Source organism: Carlito syrichta, unplaced genomic scaffold (genome assembly GCF_000164805.1).
Source record: "Carlito syrichta isolate Samal-C Ts95f unplaced genomic scaffold, Tarsius_syrichta-2.0.1 Scaffold288979, whole genome shotgun sequence".
Classification (NCBI taxonomy): Eukaryota; Metazoa; Chordata; class Mammalia; order Primates; family Tarsiidae; genus Carlito; species Carlito syrichta.
The window spans coordinates 515,566-536,980 of record NW_007233075.1 but is presented as its reverse complement, the minus strand read 5'-3'; the positions used below and the strand labels follow the sequence as shown (position 1 = coordinate 536,980).

Genomic DNA, 21,415 nt, shown 5'->3' with positions numbered 1-21,415 from the left:
TTTCGGCAGTACGAGCCTTACTCTTGGTGAAAGTAAAGTGGGCTGTATATTTTACATATGCAGAAATAAAAGAAATCTATCATTTTAAAGACTAATCAAGAATGTTATTTCATTTGAAAAAGGAAAAAAAATTGAGAGGGATAAGGCTGGCATTTACTAGCAAGTGTCAACTTCCTTTTATGTACAGAAAAACTTTGAAGTGGATCTTCTGGCTCCTCTTTTGGTGGGTGGGTGTTGGCTTAGCATTAGTGGGATGGCCGTGATGGGGGTGAGTGCATGAAAGAAAAGGTAAAGGACTGGGGAGGTGAACGGGTGGCAACTCTGACTTTACGAGAGCCCTCGTTAGCTGCAGTGGGTAGGTTGCTCCCAACATTCCCTTTCAGTCTCGTGGTGCAGCATTTGTTAATCGCATGCCACCTTCATAAACCAAACACTGACTTTACCAGGTAAGACTGCAAATGCGGCAACATGACAGCTCATGTAATTTTATCTTTGATGAACTCTGCCTCATTTTCAGTGAAGATGATTTGAGGGCAGAGCCCATGAAATACACATGGGCACAAGCCAAAGAGCTGGTGAAGCAAAGTCACATTTGTATTATCCAATTTGTAATTTTTCTAAATTAAAAAGCTTCAACATTGAAAATTATTATTTATTGGTGTGATCAATGATGCCGAATTTCAAGCTTCTATCTTAGATTTCAATAAACCAGGTAAGAGTATGTGGACTGAACGGTAAAACGTGATTAAAGATAATGTCTTATTATAAAAATTGCCTTCCTATTTTATCATCTAAAATATTCATGGATAAAGTTTTAGCCGATTTCCTTGTTTTCTACCTTCTAGACTTCTGTATTATATATATATATATATATATATATACACACACACACACACTATATATATATTTTTTTGAGTTGGAGTCTCATCCATCGCCCAGGCCAATCCTTCCATCTTAGCCTTCCAAGTAGCTGGAACTACAGGTGCGTGCTACCATGCCCAGCTAATTTTTTGATTTATTGTAGAGATGAGGTCTCACCAAGTTGCCCAGGCTGATCTCAAACTCTGTGGAGTGAGGTAATCCTCTCACCTCGGTCTTCCAAAGTGCTGGGATTAAAGGCTTGAGCCACAACGCCCAGCCATATATATTTTCAAATAAAATTATGATTATATTGCATAGAATAAGCAGCATTTATTTTTCCATGTCATTAAAGAATCTTTGATAAATTTAATAGCTATATTATATTCCATCTTATATTTAAAAATTAATAATTTTGCTAAAATTGAATTGGGTATGAAGATTGTGCTTGCTATCTCACTATTGCATCTCCTTCTACATAAATCTTGGGTTGTGTCTCTAACCATTCCTAGTATTAGAATTACGCTGTCAATACAATGACCTTTACATGGCTATTAATACACTTCACCAGATGACTTCCCAAGAGGCTGTGCCAATTTCAGTTTCCACCATGAATGTCCCCAAGACACATTTAATTGTATTGATGTCTCAAAAATAAAGGATAAAGCTATTTAAACAACTATATAAAGTTATTGTGAAATATTGAAGAATATTTTAGTTTAGAAGTTAAAAACAGCCTTTCTCACTATCCAGTGAGTTTACCAGCTAAATGATAAACACCTACAGACAGGTAAGTAAACAGTACTGTAGGTACTTTTCCACTCACCTTAGTGAGACAACAGATGTAGTGGACTGAATTTGGTACCTAAACCTAACAGATCCGTGTATCTAATGTTTCACTTATTGAGAATTTTCCTAAATTGTATGATTTGGATCTTTTTCTCATCTCCAGGAATCTATAAGTTACAAAGATTACTGGGCCATTCTCAATCAGCAATCAACACATTGTTCCTCCTGACTCAGTCCCTTCCCTGACTCAGTCCCTCCTGTTTGGAAAACACGAGTTTTCCAAACGCACAGCTGGATGGTGGTTACATAGGAAACTGTCTCTTCCTGCCTACCACCTCTCCTCTAACCATCGTAAGACAATGAACATCACTAACTGTAGTTCACGACCATTTTCATGTTCTGTGATTCTATTCTAACAGTCGTTGTCCACATGACTAGTTTGGTTACATACCTGCTGGGCTTGGCATGATGGGTGTCCCTGGTGGGCCACCCCCTCCTGGAGGACCCTAAATAGTCACACAAAATTTCAGTAAAAATAAGGCATTGCATTGAACAGTATAAGAAAAAAACAGAAGGAAAGTTAGATTTATCTCTACAATAATCCAATTTGAAAATAAGAGAGGAAATATATTTTCTCGACAATTTATTTTCTTTGAATGCAAAATCATTTCAATATTATGCAAAACATAATTTAGCTTAAATATGTTGAGACTGTTTTGACAAGTTTCCAAAAACAATGAGCTTGTAATGCTGATTTATTAAGCACAACTTAATCACATCAGTTATGATGAGGTTAGGCAGAAACCACCCAATAATTAGGGCCTTTACAAATCCACAAAGAAACCATTCCTGTGCATTTTGGTTTTAGTTTACTATAATTTTCTTATATTTTAAATTACTGGTTTTTATAGCAAACCAAAGATGTGTTTAGAGAATATATTTTAAAAACAAAAGATGTTCACTTATTGGTTTTTATTTTTAAAAAGCACGTCAGGGCAATGTCTGTCCTCGGATGGCGCCAGGTGTGGCCCCGAGGCACTGTGCCTTCCCAGTCACACCAGATACAACAGGTGCCTGGTTAAGACCTTGGGCTCCTAGGCTGCCCAAATGGAAATGGGACTGTTCTAAAGTTCACTGAGCTATTTCAGCCAAAAGAATGGAGAACATGGGCATTGAGTTTAAGGCTTTCAGACACTCTGTGTACAGTGACACATAGACTTTCAAGGGGCTGAATGTTCACTTCATTCTGAATGTGTGGGCACAGCCTCCCAATTATTTCAAAACATCTGAATTTGCTTCTTAATAAACAAATTTCCTTTCAAATAAAAGTCTATAATTTCATAAAACTATGTATCAGCCATTTTTTTTTTTTTTGAGTTGGAGTCTCACTCTGTCACCCAGACTGGAGTGCAGTGGCTGCTCCTGGCCACCGCAGCCTCAATCTGCTGGGCTCTGGCGATCCTTCCGCCTCAGCCTTCTAAGTAGCCGGAACTACAGGCGTGCGCTACCACTCCTGGTGTATTCTTAAGTGACATCACAGAAATACAGGTTTTACCCACATTTTCTTATTTTTCACTTGTGTCTCATGGAACACACAATGGAAGCTGGATGTGCTCAGTTTGCACAGCTGAGCACTGAGCATCACGCACACAGGTCCAGGGTGTGTGTTCACCGTTAATAAGCCTGGATTTCCATGGTAGGTGAAGTGCAAGTTAGCTTTCCTCTTAATGCACTCCTCTCCCCCTCCAGCTCGCCACCACTTCTGAACATTTCTTTAGGAAATGTTTCCCTTGTTACCATGGTTTTTTTTTTTTTTTTAATAGACAGGGATTTGCTCTGCTGCCAGGCTGGAGTACAGTGGTGCAATCATAGCATAGTACAACCTCAAATTCCTGGTCTCAAGGGATCCTCTCACCTTGACCTTCCGAGGTGGAAAGACAGGCATACACCCAAGCCCAGACCTCCTTGTTACCATTTTATCCTCGCTTTTCTGTTTGGCATTTCCTCCTAAATGTTGTATTATATTTAACAAGGATCATGACGCGATGATTATTACAAGGTTATTTGTAAGTTTAGGAGGTCATTAAAAGATGTTCATTCAACTTCATGTCATTATGAATTTTTGGAAAATTGTAATGTGTCCCAAATAATAATAAGAAAAATCAGTGTTCTCGATTTCTAAGAATGACAAAAACTAAAGGATCCTTTCAAATTCCTAGTCATTATCCTGCTGTCTGACTCACTTTGTGATTGGGAAGAAGTTTAATGTCTTCTTAGACTCTGTGTGTGGCGCAGGGCTGGGGTGCAGATTACTTTCCTGGAGAATCACAAATTCGAGCACGTCATTGTGTAACTGGGGACGCCTCGCCTCATGATTGGATGGAGGGTGCTGTACTGGTTTTCAGAGACATATGCTGAAGCAAAGCACGGTGCCCAGGGCAAGCTGGCCAGATTGATAACTGCCTCACTAATGAAAACCAACATATGTACGAGGTTGGCAGAGGAAACAATTCAAGATGCTCACTTCTTGGCCAATACATGGGGCTCTGCTTAACATCTGGACAACTATTTCATTACCCAAATAAAATGTAACATCAATTCTTATGAGCAAACAAACCCAAATGTACTTACTACATAATTCCCAGGAGAGGCTGAGGAGTATGGTATCTGGAACATGAATAAGACAAAAATAAAAATAAAAAACTGATTCATATGGCAGTATGGACATTGACTTAAGATGAATTTATTTCCTACTTTTATCAAGTTCTAAAATGTATCATAAAGGATAGTAAAGGATAAAGGAATTAAAGTGCTGGAAAACTGAATAATTGCAATATTATCTTGGATTTTCACAAAAGAAGGCAGATTTTGGTCAAGAGGAATTCAGAATTACAGCTTTAAGTTGGATAGGTTTCAGGTTAAGTTGTACACATTGCTTGATACTAATAACTTATTCTGTAAGTAGAAATTACACTTGTGTTGTTAAAAATGGGAAACCACACTTTTTCAAATCAGTAGCCTTTACACATGAACCTTCTAAGCTGTGTGCTTTTTTGCTTTTTTAAAGACAGGTTTTTGGCCAGGACACTCATGCTGTGTGGACCAGTATCTCACAGAGACCTTCCCCTCCTCTTCCCTTTCTAATGAGCTACTAGAAAACAGTAGAACAGATGCAAGTAAGTTTCCTGATATGAGTCTCCAAGGATTACTGATTTGTAGAGAACACAAATGAACAAATTCCTCCTCTGCAAATCAAGTTTTTAACCAAGATCTTTTCAAGAGATTAGAAGATACTGACACCAAATTGCTGTGATAATTTAAGTGAAAAACTGGAAAGCCTGTATTTAAAAATAAGCACTTGACTGGATGTTATTGGGAAAGTTAAATCCAAATATTCTCATTTCACACAAGCTCACTAGCTCACTTGCACGAAGATGCTGTGCAGCCATGAAGACATTTTTGCTTTATTTTGAAAAAAGCTAAAAACATTGCTATCCACTTGAAGTCAGCCAGAACCAGAACAGGACCCTGGGAGCAGTGAGAAGATGCTGGTGCCTGTGCTCTAAATGTGTCCTCACCCCAACCCTATCACATAATTAAACATGAAACCCACGTGAAACCACATAATTAAACATGAAACCCACGTGAAACCATGAAGAACAAGGAAGTACAACAAAGTTACGATTTCCCCTTGACACATAATTCTCTGGTGCTTTTTTGGGGGAAATATTTAATATTAAGTTATTTGGAAAGTCTTTCTCCTTCTCATTTGATGTGCTTGTTTTGCTGTGAGCCCGGGTCACGTAGTGCCAGGCTCTGCCCATGGGAATTCAGCACCACAGATGGCCATGCCAGAACACCTGGCACCGCCAATGAAGGGGCTACTTCCACAAGCTCTGAGCTCCTTCATGGCAGAAGTATCTCCCATGCTGTGGTGGGTGAAAACAACATTGCTCCCTTGGGACCCTTTCCGTCCATGATCGACTCCCATCCACTGCTTCCCCTAATTTAAACCTGGGCCCTTTCCAATCATCAACTCACCTACTGGCACCTAGGACAGATTTCATGTACCCATGCCTGCAGCCTCCTTGTTCTTCATGGTTTCACGTGGGTTTCATGTTTAATTATGTGGTTTCACGTGGGTTTCATGTTTAATTATGTGGTTTCACGTGGGTTTCATGTTTCATGTTGTTCCATCACTCTAGCTGTCTATATGCTATTAAGCAACTACAAGATCCAGTGGAGCCCCCTCAGGTCTGTGGAATTCACAGTCACTGTCCTCCTAACTCTGCAAATGCAGCCCATCTTCCTCCATGAGTACCAGCACATCCTGGAGCTCTTTACACAGAGATCTGAACACTGCCGTTGCCTAACCTGCCTGATATCTTTCTTATTCCTCATGACACAAAAATTACTCTATATTCCAGTCAGCACCTTCTACCATCCTGACTCCTTCACGCTTACCTAGAACATTAGTTCTCTATGGGTGCACGGCTAGGTGGCCTCTGCCACCCTTCCACGCCATTGTCATTTTATTTCTCCCACCCACATCTTAAATTCATTACCCTAAAGCCTACTTTGTTAATTTCCACTTATTTGATCACCCCTAGCCAATCTTTCTGTTTTAAGCAGACATATCCTGGAGGGAAAGACAAAGCAATGCTGGCAAAGTCTAAAATGGAGTCAAGTTCTCCATCTCCCTACTGTCTGTTCAGTCTTTGTGAAAGTTCTGAAGCTTAGTATTGATGTGTCAGGACACCCAGTAAATGTCATGTGGAACAAAAGCCTCTATTCACAGCACTTGCTAATTACCTTGGTGTAAATATTCCCATGCTGCAGATTTCAGCTACCAATAGTTTAACAAACAGTTCACTAAATCCCTGAATACTGAACACCTCTAGATGCTCCACCTTCCCATCCCATATCAACACTGCCGAGTTCTTGCCATGCCTTAATTCCAGTTCAGCACTCCACCATATACAGATTTAATTTTTTGTCTATTCATCCCACCTAGAAAGAAGCACATTTTCTGTTTCCAAAGTCAGCTCCTCCCAGCATCCTACTCTCCTAAAGTCTTGCTCCTTTTATATTTTTAATTTCTCCTTCCTCATGACTCCTTCAAACACAGTTAAATATAATAAACATTTTGAAATAATATAAAAATGTTACCTCATCTAGTTGTGATTTTTTCCCATTTTTATCCTGTCAAGCGCTTTAATTTTGGCTTACACCAACTGCTTCTACTTCATATTCTTTGATTCCTTTATTAAGCATCAGCATTTGGGCTTCTGCCCGCACTTTCCTGAACTTGCACTCTTGAAAGCTACCAGCAGGATCTGGCAGCCTTGTGTGAAGATGGAAGACATCACCACCCCGTGAGCAAAAGCCCTGTGTGGCTCAGAAGATGAATTTGCGCTGGAAGCTGAGAGCACAAAGAGTAGATGCCCACCAGAAAGACAAGAAAGAAAAGAAATCTGAGCAACACAATATCTTTGGAAAACAATGTGTGACTGTGCACAGAGGCTGCAGGGTGGGCCTCACAGCGGTCGTGGTAAGTGGGAGGCTGCGTGGTCAGGGCATGAAGGAATTTATGTTGTGAGAAGTCAGGAGTTGCGGGTTTTAGAGATGTACTCACACGTTCATTTCAGAAAAAGTCTAGAGGCATCACGGGATATGCACACAAGTTAGAAGACTGTGAGGACCCAGGTACGAGTCAGTGTGGACAGGTTTAGATGGTGCTGGTTAGGTCATGGGGGAGTAGAAGACTTGGGAAGGCACTTCACACATTGCCTGGCAGGGCTTGGTCACAAGCTGGGAATGGCAAACAAAGGAAGGAACAAATTGCGGCAATTCCCAGGTTTCAATTTGGTGACTGGGAGATAATGCTGCCACTCATGCATGAGGGGGCAATAAAAAACCCAGAATTATCTTTTGGAGGACGAACCCCTTGTAGTACAGGCTTATCCTGCTAAGTAAGTGTTCTAGGAACACATTAGCATTGCTGTACGAGCTAGCATTGTTGTGAGAGTCTGCATTTGCCTTCCGTGAATTTTTTTTTGGCAATTCTTTCAACGTGTTTGCCCATTTAATAATGGCTGATATCCGAGTGTACCTGCCCACATCACATTGAGTATTCAGCAGTTTTTGACCAAAAGCAGCATGATCCCCATGCTTTACTCCGACATTCACTTGATCTCTTCCCGAGCAATGGTTTTTTGTTTCCCCAGATGAAAAAAAAATTCTCAAAAAAGGGAAATGTTTTGCCAATGTGGAAGAGGTGAAGCAAAAAATGGCAGAAGCACTAAAAGGTATCAACATTGATGAGTTCAAAAATTGTTTTGAGCAGTGGAAAAAGCATCTGGATAAGTATACTGCATCAAAGAGTACTTTGAAAATGACTGAAATGTAAATGTGCAAGAATAAATATGCAATTTTTTATAAATAAATCCTGATTTTGGGGGTCCCCCCCAAAAGAGATTCGAGACATGAGCAGGTTCGGGGAGATGTTGGACATGTTGAATTTGAAGTCACAGGTAGAGGCTGAGGTTGATGTGACCAACACACTTCCAGTAGGGTAGGTGTAGACTTTGTTGGAGACCTGGACCAATGACATAGCTTCAACTGAATAAATTCCCACTTTATGCTGGACACAATACTTGATCTAGGCCTTGACTAGATTTTGTAATAGTTGAAACCATATGAGAACATTGACGTGAAAAAAGAAGCAGCCCAGAAACATAATTAGAAAACATTACCCATTACCAGCACAGAAAGGGTGTATCATGACTGGGTGGAAATCAGAGGAAAACACCTTGTAAAAAGTCAACCACATAGACTTTTACACAGAAGGGAATGGATGCAGTTCAGCCAGGAAACGTCTACATTGGGCTCATTCTTGAACTCTGTCAGCCTTAAGCCTTCTAACCTTTCTGTGGCACAACTAAAGCTAAAAATAAATGATTAAATTAATAAAAATATGAAATTAAGAAATGAAAAAAAGAAATGCAGATATGTAAAATAAAACCAAGGAGTTGAGTATCTGAGAGATCAGGTATGATGAGAACAGAGGATGAGTTGTCCTCTTTGCCTGGTCAGTGGTGGTCGTGGTAGCTCAGGAAAAGACAGAGGTGGGCTGAGCACTTGATTCCAGACACCTTCCTTCACACCCTTAGGCACTGCAGGTGCTGCACCACCATGCACGGATGAGAGAGGCAGGAAGGTTGAGGGGTGCAGGATCTGGAGGGAGGCTGGGGAGGCAGGCATGTGGGAGGATGAGTGGACTAGGGACGGGGACAGAAATGTCCTGTCAACGACAGTCCTGGTGCCGGGGCAAGGCGGCCTTGGGGTTTTGTTCATGAGCACAGCACCAGGGGACGGTCAAGGTGAGGAAAGGGACAGACTGAAGGCCCCTCTGGAAGTGTGACCAGCAGTACACGAAGAACAACCACGGGAGGACAAGTGGCTGGGTCAGTGTGGAGAACATGTCTGTGCCTGAGCCAGGAAGGAGGACGAGGGGTTAAAACACCGGAGGCCAAGTTGGAATCCAGAGAAAGTGAGGCTCCTGGTTTTTCAAAGTATAAAGCAATTTTAGCAGGTAGGGAAGAGTCAACGACAGGGCAGGGCACGGCGAAGGCACTAAGGACTGGAGCCACCACAGAGGAACAGGTTGGCAGTCAGAATGGGTGCCAGCACAGCACCGAGGCTGCAGTCACAGCATGTGTCAGCCCAGCCATGGGCACAGGCAGGGGCACTGGTGAAGGGTGAGGGCATCCCTCAGACACTTCAGATTTAACATTCAGAGTTAAAACAAGTGTCGGCCTTCCTACTACCCTCTGAACACATCCCTTCCCCCATGTCCCAGCTCAGCTGTGTTACTTCCTATTCTCCCAGATACATGGGGTCAGAGGTTGGAAGTTACCTTCAACTTCCCCTAAATCCTCCCTCAACCCTACCCCAAGCATCGCACAATGAAGGGTACCCGATCTCAAACGAGGTGAAGTAGGAGAAAAAGGAGGCCTAAACTTTACCTGTACGATGAGCACATATGTACCGAACCCTGAATTGTACTACATATCTTTAAAATAAAAATAAATAATATAAAAGAGGTAAATATGATGATGCAGAAGACTAGCACAATCAGAGTGCTGTGAGGTCAGAATTGGAGAACTGTCTGACAAAGGAGACAGTCAAGGGCCATGTCTACTGTGTGGCTAGCGGGACAGACAATTTAAGAGCCACAACAGGAATCCAAGCATCCTGAACATCCTGAGTCCTACCCCAGGACTGTGGTGCTGAGGAGACGGCAGACGAGGAACTGGGGTCTTTCACTTTGTGTTTCTCAGGTGATCAGTTATATTTCAGATCATTACCTCTCTTCAATTGTGAAGTGTCAAACTACGGTGAAACATTTTTTTTTTTTACTAGAAATCAGGGAAGATAACATCAAGACATTATCTTGAGTTCAAAGTTGGAAATATTCTATTACTTTTTTAGTGGTTTTTTTTTTTAAGTGAGCATCTATTTTACAGAGCAGAGGTTATTTGGAGTAATACATTTCTATTTCCTGTGGGCTTAGTCACCATAACTGAGTCTCATATTTCCCTTGAAGGTGCTTCTTCTTTCTTCTCCCTGTAACTGGCGAGTTGACAAGCATACCACCTGAACTCCTGCTGTCCCTACTTTCCTTCTAACCTCTCCTTTAGCTTTCCTTGGTGAACTATTCCTATTTCCTTTTACTCCCCTTGGCTTGGGTGGGACATCACTTGAACTCAGAACCAAATGTGCTTAAAACCAAGTGTATATCTGGACTTTCCAGACATATGATCTAGTAACATTCTCTTTCAGTATAAGTCTAGTATGGTTAGTTTTCTGTTCTTTGTAATCAAAAGTGTCTACTTCCAATAAAATGCTACATACTTCATGATTAGAACTTGCTATATCACCTAACCAAAGAGCACAGTTCTTTGTGAAAAAAGATTTAAAAAGGCAAGAATTAAAAACAAAATCATACTTTTATTCTTAATTAAAAATATGAATTTGCCCTTAAAATGTTTATCTTTTATCATGTAAAAGGCATTTTTGACTAAAACACTTACAAAATTGTGAACAAAAATTAAGAAAGCCAATAAATATATTGTAGTTAGCAACAGACAGCTGTGAACACAGAAGGTGGATAGGAAGAAATGAGCTCAGTGAATTTCATGGGCACTGCTGTTGCTAACACAGAGACAGGAGTAGAGAAGGGTGGGTGTGTGTGTGCACATATGAGAGGAGACCCCCAAAATGGAATTATCTTTTGGAGGGCAGGGTCCTTGTAGTATAGGCTTCCCTACCAGGTAAGTGTTCTAGGAACCCATTGGCATCAGTGTACCAGCTAGCGTTGTTGTGAGAGGCTGTGTTCAGCTTCAGAGAAAATTTTTTTTTTTTTTTTGAGATTCTTTCAACATGTTTGCCCATTTCATGATGGGTGATTTACAAGCACATCTGTCTATACCACGATGAGTGTTCAGTTGTTTTTGGCCCAAAACAGCATGATCCTTGTGCTCTACCCTCCTTTATTCACCTGATCTCAACCTAAGCAACTTTTTTTTTGTTTCCCTGGATGAAAAACGTCTTCAAAGGGAAATGTTTTGCTAATGTGGAAGAAGAGAAACAAAAAATGGCAGAAGCACTAAAAGGCATCCAAATTGACGAGCTTTGAGCAGTGTTTTGAGTAGTGTATTGCATCAGAGAGTACTTTGAAGGTGACTGAAGTAAAGAATAAATACATAATTTTTATAAATAATCCTTTTTTGGGGGGTTACTCCCTTATACACCAGTTTCCTCATTCTGTTAGTTAAAGCATGGTGCGCACTGATGCTGCTAACAGAGACAGGAGAAGAGGATGTGGTTGTGTGTACACATACATTGGTTTCCTCATTCTGTTAGTTGAGAGGGCCTAGAAGCTCTATTACCCCAATGGGTTTGAAATATCAATTTCTACTAAAAGAACCCCAGGTCCTGAGAGAAATGACTTTTTCCATGATGAAGGCTAGAAAATGTAAGAAGAACTCCCAAGTGCTCAGACAATAACAGTGACATGTTAAAAGGATAAAGGATCCAGCTTAAAGAGGACCCTACTGGCCAAATTTGGAAAAACTGTAGCATCCTAAATTCACTGAATGAAATAATTCATGAATACATCTGATGTACATAAAGGTATATGAGTAGAGAAGAGAGAAAAACTCTTCATTAGAGTAGAAAACTGAATAATAAATGGAGAGAGAAAGATGGAATTAGAAAATATACATTTGGCCACCAACAAAGTAAAGTGATACAGTCAAGAATCATCACTGTCTGCAAAATAGAAGATGACAATCTAAGGGGGAGGAGGAGACTTACTGTAGCCTCTAAGTATGTCACCAGGTTCATAACCACAAAGGGAAAACAGCAATCCATGGTAGAGAAGCTGATAGGCACCACCTTGTCCACATGATTAAAATTCATATGATGGGTTGGGCATGGTGGCTCAAACCTGTAATCTCAGCACATTGGGAAGCTGAGGCGAGAGGATTACCTGAGCTCAAGGGTTTGAGACCAGCCTGGGCAACTTGGTGAGACCTCATCTCTACTTAAGTAAAAAAAAAAAAAAAAATTCCAAGTGTGGTAGCATGCGCCTGTAGTTCCAGCTACTTGGAAGGCTGAGGCTGGAACTTGGAAGGATCGCCTGAGCCCAGCAGATCAAGGTTGTGGTGGCCATGAGCGTGCCACTGCACTCCAGCCTAGGCAACAAAGTGAGACTCCATCTCAAAAGAAAAAGAAAAGAAAAGAAAAAAAATTCGCATGATGAATCACAGGACAGAGTGCCACCAACACGCCTCCTGAAATGATATACTGAGAAGAATGCGGTTCCTTCTGAGGCTTCCCTGCCAAGTACGTACAGCCTACATCTAATGAGCACACAACAGACAGAAACAAACCATGAGGCATTCTAAAAAGTCACTGGCTTGCTTCCAACAAAACTGCAGGGTCAAGAAAGATGGAAAAAAAGTCGAGGACCTGTCCAAGCTAAGGGAGACAAGAGACATGGCAGATGAATGAAACACGTGAACCAGGATTTTCTTTGGTTCTAAAAGACATTGGACCAACTGGTGAGATCTGAATACAGTCTGCAGATAGAAAATAATTAGCATTACTTCAAAGGTAACTTTCTTATTTTGATCATTGCACTAAGATTATGTGTTTGTTTTTAGGACACACACTAAAGTATTTAAAGATAAAGCTTAAGGAAAATTAAATGAAATAGAAAAACATGTTTATCTAGAGTGAGGAAATCATAAAGCAAATGTGTAAGACATTAACACCTGGGAATCTAGGTGAGGGGTGTATGAAAATTCTTTGTACTGTCTTGCCATCTTACTGTAAATCTGAAGTTTATTTCAAAATAAACATTTAAAAGAAAAAAAACAGTAAATAAAACATATCTGAAAACAGCAAAAACAAAACAAACAACTATTTTCAATCGCTGCCCTGAGGAGTCAGAGACTAACTGCATTGATGCAAACTGGAAAGTGCTTGTAATATTAAATATAGACAGGAAGTCTAAGAAACTCAGAATTCAAAATAATGCACACAAGTTGTCACTACAGAATAATTGGTGGTATCTGGAGGAAAAGATACCTCTTAACACTTTCTGTTTTATAGAATCCCTAAGTCTTTGCCAAAAAGTCATTCATTTTCCAACACTTTTTCCTTGTTCTTATAAGAATCGTCTCTGGGGTGAGTGCCACCATCTCTCTTTGAAGAGAAGACTCCAGGTTTCCTGTGTACACACTGGGTGGGGGAGATGCTCAGCAAGGATGTGCTGACTTGGGCTGCTTCTGGCTCTACACTGGACATCACATATGCTGGCAAATGCCACTTTAGCCTGATGGCCAGGTGGCAGCTGGATGTGCACGGGCCTTGCTCCCAGGGTCACTTACGGTCTAGAGCGTGGGCCTGCCCACATGTCACAGTGTGTTCCCCACACACAGCTGGGTGTGCATGAGCCCTGCTCCTAGGGTCTCTTGAGGTCTAAAGTGTGTAGAGTGTCACAGTGTGTTCCCCTTCCACAGTCTCAGCTCTCTGGGCTCCTGAAGAGACAGAGGACTCTAATCTACAAGCCATTTATGCAGAGCTCACGTGTTATCTGTGTCCCTATCCAATGTGCCCTCATGAATGGTGGCAGCCCCAAGATCCTGCCTACCCAAGTGGCTAGGGAGAGTGTGGGTGCAGGTTCTGTTGGAGGCAGGCAGGGGCATGAGCCCTATGTGGCTGCTGCAGGGTGGGAGGCTGCCCAGCTGGGCTGACATGGAAGGGGAGCTGGTGCCCATGTCTGGGTATTAGGCTCACACAGCTAGGGACTACTGGCTGGGTTTTTCCCTCTAGCTTCATCAGACAAGCAAAAACTAGAAATTCTCTCCAGATTCTGGCAGTAGGAAGGTGGCTGGCTTGTAAAAATTATTTTTGCATCCTTATGGGCATTTTAATTGGAAGTTTAAAGAAGCAAGTCTTGAGCTGCGAGACAGATTTCACTTTAAGGTGAAATCTTAAATGAACTGGTTACGGCAGTTAGCAGGAAGCAAACAGAAGAATGAGTGCTGCTTTTTTTTTTTTTTGCAGAAGTCAAATGTGACTTTTATTTTATTTTATTTAAAATTTATTTTTAATTTTAAAGATGTGAGGTACAATTCAGGGTTAGGTATACATATGTTCATTATGCAGGTATCCTTGTTGATGAGGTGTGCCCCTGCCCACCAATCACTGAACTACTCTGGAGCATAGGGGCCTCTGGGTCACAAAACAGCCTGGAGGAACAGTAGTTTAGAAAAAAGTTTGCTGAAGCTGAACAGGACACTGTGGACCAAATAATTTCATTTGCAAAAGCCATCACTATTAAAACCTAGAAAACCTTAGAACCACAATGGATTTAGGATGATTTTTCCTATACTTGCACACACCTCACTTTTGACTCTCTTGAAGTTTAAATTAACCTTAAACACTAGATCAGCTGATATTAAGGCCACTGCTAGCCAGTAAAGATGGCTTTGTGCATATTAGCAAGAAACACCCCTTCTGGACAGATACCCACAGACTCCACAGGGGAATACACCTTGTATTTCAGCCCTACTGCCTCTCCTGGTTCAGGCACGTTTGTGAAGTGTACACACTACACAAGCATACACAGCAGACCTCTTTCACATGCTGAAGAGTAGAGGGCTTCAAAGTCAAGAAGAAAAACATCTCCAGGGTCACAAAATAAAATTACATTAATTTTAAAATTTATACCATCTCAATCTGTGTAGATATTTTTGTGATATTATTAAGAGAGAAAAATATTTGTATAGACAAACCACTGACACAAATATACAAGGAAAATTCCTAAGATATCAGGGCCACAGAGAGATGGGCAAGAGTGAGAAAACACGAGGCAAAGGTGCAGCTCCTTTCAGGGCAGCAGAGGGCAAACTGAGATGAAATCAGCATGGAAAGTAAAATCATCATGACTTGGGCTCTTCTAATAGAGATTGATGGGATTTGGTGACTTAGTGATTAATACAGTTCCTTTAGGAGATCAAACCACTTTATGACATAGACCACTACATTTTGGTTACTATACACTTAAATCACACTATTTCTATTTTTATTTTTGAAAGTCTGTTAATTGACAAGGAATATATGTTTATATTAGACCTTGATGTGAACAAAAATATAATTTCAGAAATTACGCATCCTTTTCTAAAAATATATACAAAATTTCTTTTTCACATGATTAATTTTTAAACAAGTTTAGTACAAGCAATTGTGAGGCTTTCAAAAGGGAAAGATTCTTATTATTTTTGTTAAATGTTACAAAGTGCAAAATAATTTTAAAATACCAAAATTAAAAAATAATTTTCAATATACTCACTGAATTGGCATTTGTTGGGTTTGGCCAAGGTCTACCACCACCTGGACCCCTAAAAAACAATGTGATAAATAAAAATGTAACCTATGCTTTGAGTATCTCACAATAAGTAATAACAAATCATAAAACATTAACATTTACAACTCAATTACCTGCAGTTCCAGTTCAGCACTGAAATTACCCTATTTACTTTAACAGCTTTTTTATTTCTTACATCCAAAATTTTTATCATTTCATAAAAATGGCTTTCTTCCAAATAAAGCTACTTTTAGTAAGCCCATTTTATTTTAATATTAATTTTGGTTATTGGAATAAACAAAAAAATAGCAATCACTTATAGCAGTAAATATATATATGAAATCATTATAAAAACACTTTTGGAATAAAAAGCACTAATTATGAACTAAATATAAACTATAATCTTGTAACATTAATCTAAACACTACCTGTATCTCATTCAAAATAATTTATAAAATATTAATATATATAAAACAATTGCTCTTATCAAGCTACAAATAAATATACATAAAAGGTATCTAAAGTTGCCCCTTTTTAGAAAAATCAGAGTATCTTCATGTTACTTTCCATATCTATCTATTAATTATCTGCAGTGCTGCCAACGTAGTTGCTATTAAATGGGAACACTGAAGTTCTTGTTTTCATAATTTTAATTTAAGGCAGTGGCCAGAGTGAATCATAAGAAAGTGGGAGGTAATTTTTGCCAATGTATGCCAATATATAACTTCATTTTAGGATAGAGGAAAATGTTTCATATTCCATAGCTTGTAAGGGCACACAGACTTTTGAAACAAAATTAATACACAATTAGTTAAGTCAAAAAGGTCTCCTGTCCTTATGCTTTAGAATTCAATAGTATACCTAATAAATACTGTCTTAGGAAAAGTAAACTACTGCCAGGCAGTCCCCTGTAATTAGGGTTATTTGAAATTCCCCTTCCTTCTAACCACTAAGAGAGTGAACATTCTTAACTTAAAATGTCCTTGATTCTAGAGACCTTAAACCTAAAGCTCTGAATGTTAGATGAAGAGGCTGTCCAAGTTAGTTATTACATTGTCCATATTTGCTTGGGATATTTGGAACTGTTTTTAGATTTGTTTTGGGATGTCCTGGGGGTGAAAGTAGCAAGGCAGGCATGAATCCTGTTCTGAGGCCCTGTTGGGAATGCCCAGCTAGAATTTCTTCCCAAGATAGCAGGAGGTACAGATGAAGAGGATGAGGCTGGCGGGGACTTGATCAAAGTCTTGTGCACAGGGAGAAAGAAGGCAAGGTCCCTAGGACTGACTGTCCTTGGAAACTATTGCCTCTCTAAGATGATAATGATGGCAACTTTACAATTTTTTACTGTATTAGTTTAGAAAAAATGATTTTATATACAGGATTCAATGTCCTAGTGGGCAGAAACTGAAGTAAAACCTAAGATATGTGCTGACCAAGTGAAACCATCCACACAATTAGTTAGACGGGTAGTAGGAGCCATCCACACGATTAGTTAGATGTTAAAGAAAACACAGTAAAGAAACTGGGAACATGTATCTTAAGACAACATAAAAAATACACCATATGCAAATCAGAGCAAAAATGTATATGCAATGATGTTATATAGATAGTGATCTTACACCTTTGAAATATTATGGCCCAACAAGTACTGTATGACTAAGATATATTAAATATAATAAAAAATTTATTATTTCCAAATTTGTCTAATGTTAAAATAACATACTCAATTAAATGTTAAAATTAAACAATTCATTTAATTTAACAGCATTAAATTAATGTTAATGTAGAATTTATGTTATAAATAACATAAAATACTTAAGAATTTTAATTGTTTGATAAATAATAATCTAGTCTCTGCCTACCATATATTTCATAACACATTTCATTTTAATATTATCAGACATTTGATTCAGTACTAATAGTTCATATGGAAATAAGTTCCCCCAATATTGCCATTGTATTTTTAAAGCGTTTTAGGTTCACTGGCAGTGCTGGGTCAAGTGGGGGTTACTGCTGTGAGCAGTTCTTGAATAATGCCATAAGCCCACAATTCCCACTCCTTTGAGGAACTCATCTACAAACTATAGCACAAGCATTGTTTTGAATGGAAATTTCTATATAACTATAGTTGGAGGCAGAATCCGGCTAGCCTCACTTAAAAATAAAGAGAAAAATGGAATTTAAAAATAGAACTCTATTTTCTGATAAGGATGCTAATTTCAGTGAAATCAAATCAACCATGACTACCAAAGAGAAAAATCCTCTTTGCTTCTGTAGTTAACCCTCATTTTATTTTTTAAAAAATCACTACATAAACTTCATAAATCTAGATGATATGAAATAGAACAAAAAGATCCTGTGAAATCCTTTTGTCTTCCTAGTTTCCATAAGACAGCATCATACACAAAGTTGAATTAGGAGTGCTTTCATAATGAATCCTGAATGCTTGGGACACTGGTTAAAAATGTAGTCAATTTAGAAACATACTACTCTATTCAAGTTTCCTTTTAAAAATAATCTATAATGCATTTGAAAACACTTATATTTTGGCCACAATTTTAAATGTTACTTTAAATTACTTAAATTATGATTAAGCTTTTGCTCCTAAAGATATAAATTATTTTAATTTTAAATGACATGTAAAACTTATTCTAAGTTTACAACATGGAAATGTAAAGATTATATACTAATCATTTTTAGTGGAGATGGCTGATTTTTTAAAAATAATAAAGTTACCAAAATTTTGTTCCAAATAACTTATTCTGCAATTAAGGGATACAGTTGCCAGTTATAATACAGTATTTAATTACTTTAGAGACCAAGGCTGGGTATTTTCATTGTCATTGTACTCTCCTGGCAAACAATAAAAAATGACAAGTTAAAGAAAAACCATTCAGACAGGATTCTCCGCCAGGTCCCTCCTTACTCTCAACATGCCAATATTTTAGTTACTTTAGTAGCTGAGCAATGGTTTCAGCCTATGATGATACCACTCTAAAGCCTTTTCCTGCTATTTTTAAGTGGCCCCAACATGTAAAAAAATAATAACATGAAGAAAACCACAAATACAGTTAGAAATATTTGTTTGCTATTATACAGTTAGATTTATTACAGAATGAATTTCAATAATGCTTACTCTACTGAGTGCAATGGAAATAACGTGCTTCAGTTTTTATGTTTCCTTAAATATACTTTTGGTTTCTAGCCAATATCAATACAATAATTATTCTCTCTGATTGAATCTTCCATACTTCAGAAGTTTCCCTGCTAGGGGAAAATTTTTACAACTGTAAAAATGTAAATACTTACATTCCACTGTCCTTGAAGGAGTCTTAATTTATAGAAAACTAAAAATGGTATAAGACCTTACATTAAAAAAAAATAGCAACAAATAATGAAGATCAGAGTCTGTAAGGCTTAAGGGCTCTTTACAAATCAGAAGTTATATCAATAGTAAGATGATATGCAATAGGAATAGTTCTAAAAGTATCTGAGCATACTTAAACAAGAAACCTAAGACCAAATACCAACAAAAACATCGCATTAAAATTTTCAGCCATATTTTTAGTCTCTGTAGTCTAGGAAATCAAGTATACACATATGTGCATGATTAAGTATGTGTGAGAAAGCAACTAGACAATCTGAAGCAGCTACTTGAGTCTCTCAATGGTCACATGAAAATAATTTTTTTCTCTGAACTGGCAAAATCAGGTTGACCTAAAGGTGGCCACATGGCCAGTTATAAAGCGGAGTAATGTACAAAATGATATCAGATACATTCTTAATATTTAATGGTAATTTTGGATCACAGTATTCAAAACGTATATTCATTACACTTATACATAGTATTCAAAATTACACTCCTTAAAATCTACTGAATTTTAAAGTGAGAATCTCAGGTAGATAAATTTTATATCTATCTCCATCTTATTGGTAAGAGTTCCAGTTTTGACATAAGCACAAGATACTATGCACTTCTTATGTAGCAACCATTAATAAAAGGTTAAGCCTTTGAGGAATCTAAGGAGTCAGACTTCATGCCTGTCCATTTTTAGTTTAAAAGTAAAAAGACCTGATAGGAAAATGTGACCTACTTTTTCCTGTTCCGCTAGTTTTGAGTCTAGCTGGTACCCACCTATTAACCTATTTTCTATTTTGGGCAAATTTGCTTTCCATGAAAATGATTTTAGCAACTTAAAAAAAAAATCCCTACGTACATCAAAACAGTTTATTTCACAGTATATCTTCAATGCCATTAAACGATGGTGGAGTTGTTTACTTTGATATGTAAGTAATCAAAACATGGACTGATGGAAAACATGTTTGAGACACCCACAACTCACATGGAACACGTTCATTATTTCTGGTAAGCTTTCTCTAGGTCATGTCATGGAACTGATACTCTGGGGGATTGATGAAAGCCACTAACAAGCACCTGGTGTATATGGGCTTAGATGACAAGTTGGATAATGAAAAAGAAATAAAAATTTCCTAACAAACTGCATTCTATTGGCTGAAAGAAACACATTGCTTTCTTTGGGTTGGAAAGGCCTTTCCAGTAAAAAATCTTGAGTTTTACTCCTTATCTAAGTGTGTCTCGAATTTTCAAAAGGAAATTCATTCTGTACCATGGAAACTTCTTTAATACGAAGAAACTACCGGAGAGAATTCTTCCTGTGCGGAAAGAAGTCTCAACAAAGCATAAGTAAAGACATGTTCATCCAGAAGAGTTGAAAACCCCTCTCTTAGGAGACACTACACATCTGTTAAAATCAGGTTGACAAGATTCACTCATCTACGTCTGTATAGTTAAGTCCAAGTCCTGGTGTCAGTGTTGCCTCACACTTCATGGACTCTACACACAGGGGATTATGTACTTAGCAAAAAAAATTAGCTGAAGTGGATTACTTATGGCACCTGAAAATGAAAAAAATCAAAGGTTGCGAGAGGAAGAGGACATGCATATCATGAAAGGATGCGGACAGCACTACTGCGTGGTGGAGAGCGAGGTCTTGGTGCTTCACAAAGGGTGTCACGGGGGGACAAGACGAGACCGTACAACAAGGAATGGCGCAGGGCTTACATGTTCATTCCGGGCATCCCAGGGCCACCTAGAGCGTTCAGGGGGGGTCGCATTGCACCTCCATAGTTCTGCAATGATAACCAAGGGTCAGACTACCACAAAACAAAAAAACAAAACCAAAGAGGAGGGGGAAGAAAGGAGAACTGGTTAATGATTTCCCACGTCACCCTGATGGGACAACGCCTGTGAAACGCATTCTCTGAAGGGTCCACTTGGGCTTTTGCTTCTATTCTAGCAATCACTTTGGTTTATGTCTCTTAATAACTATGTGAAATTGTAAGGCCACTGGAGCATGATTAAGGTATGGTTGATGAAATTCAACATATCTTTATTAATTTCCTAACATCTGTACAATAGTGAACTTTTTCAAATGATTCATTAATCCAAAATTCTGTTTTTAAAGAAAAGCTTTTTAAACATGTTTTAAATTATCAGACCCAGAACAATGACATAAAGCATGTAAAAAAAAAAGTAACAGGTGAACCCAATATAAGAAAGGAGAATGCAAACAACTGTTCACAAAATAACATATCCAACACAGAAATGCAGCAATACATAAATACACAAGAATATATAAAAGCAAAACTATACTCAAAATACATATACATGAATTATACAACTCATCAAGCTTCTGTTGATATCAAGGCTACAACAGATAAAGGCTACAGTCTACTGTTTTTTGTTTTTGGGTTTTTTTTGAGTTGGAGTCTCACTCTGTCACCCAGACTGGAGAGCAGTGGCTG

At 38.7% G+C, this 21,415-nt stretch overlaps 1 protein-coding gene across 2 annotated transcripts in view; it reads right to left on the bottom strand.

Moving 5' to 3' along the window:
• SSBP2 (single stranded DNA binding protein 2) overlaps positions 1–21,415 on the bottom strand; it is a 200,490-nt gene that overhangs the window by 21,620 nt on the left and 157,455 nt on the right. For both annotated transcript variants that reach the window (XM_021710439.1, XM_021710440.1), the window contains 4 exons: positions 20,673–20,740; positions 15,575–15,623; positions 4,279–4,314; positions 2,099–2,153 (listed from right to left, as the gene is read on the bottom strand). In XM_021710439.1, coding sequence (XP_021566114.1) covers positions 2,099–2,153; positions 4,279–4,314; positions 15,575–15,623; positions 20,673–20,740 — 208 coding nt within the window. The remainder of the gene's footprint in view (positions 1–2,098; positions 2,154–4,278; positions 4,315–15,574; positions 15,624–20,672; positions 20,741–21,415) is intronic.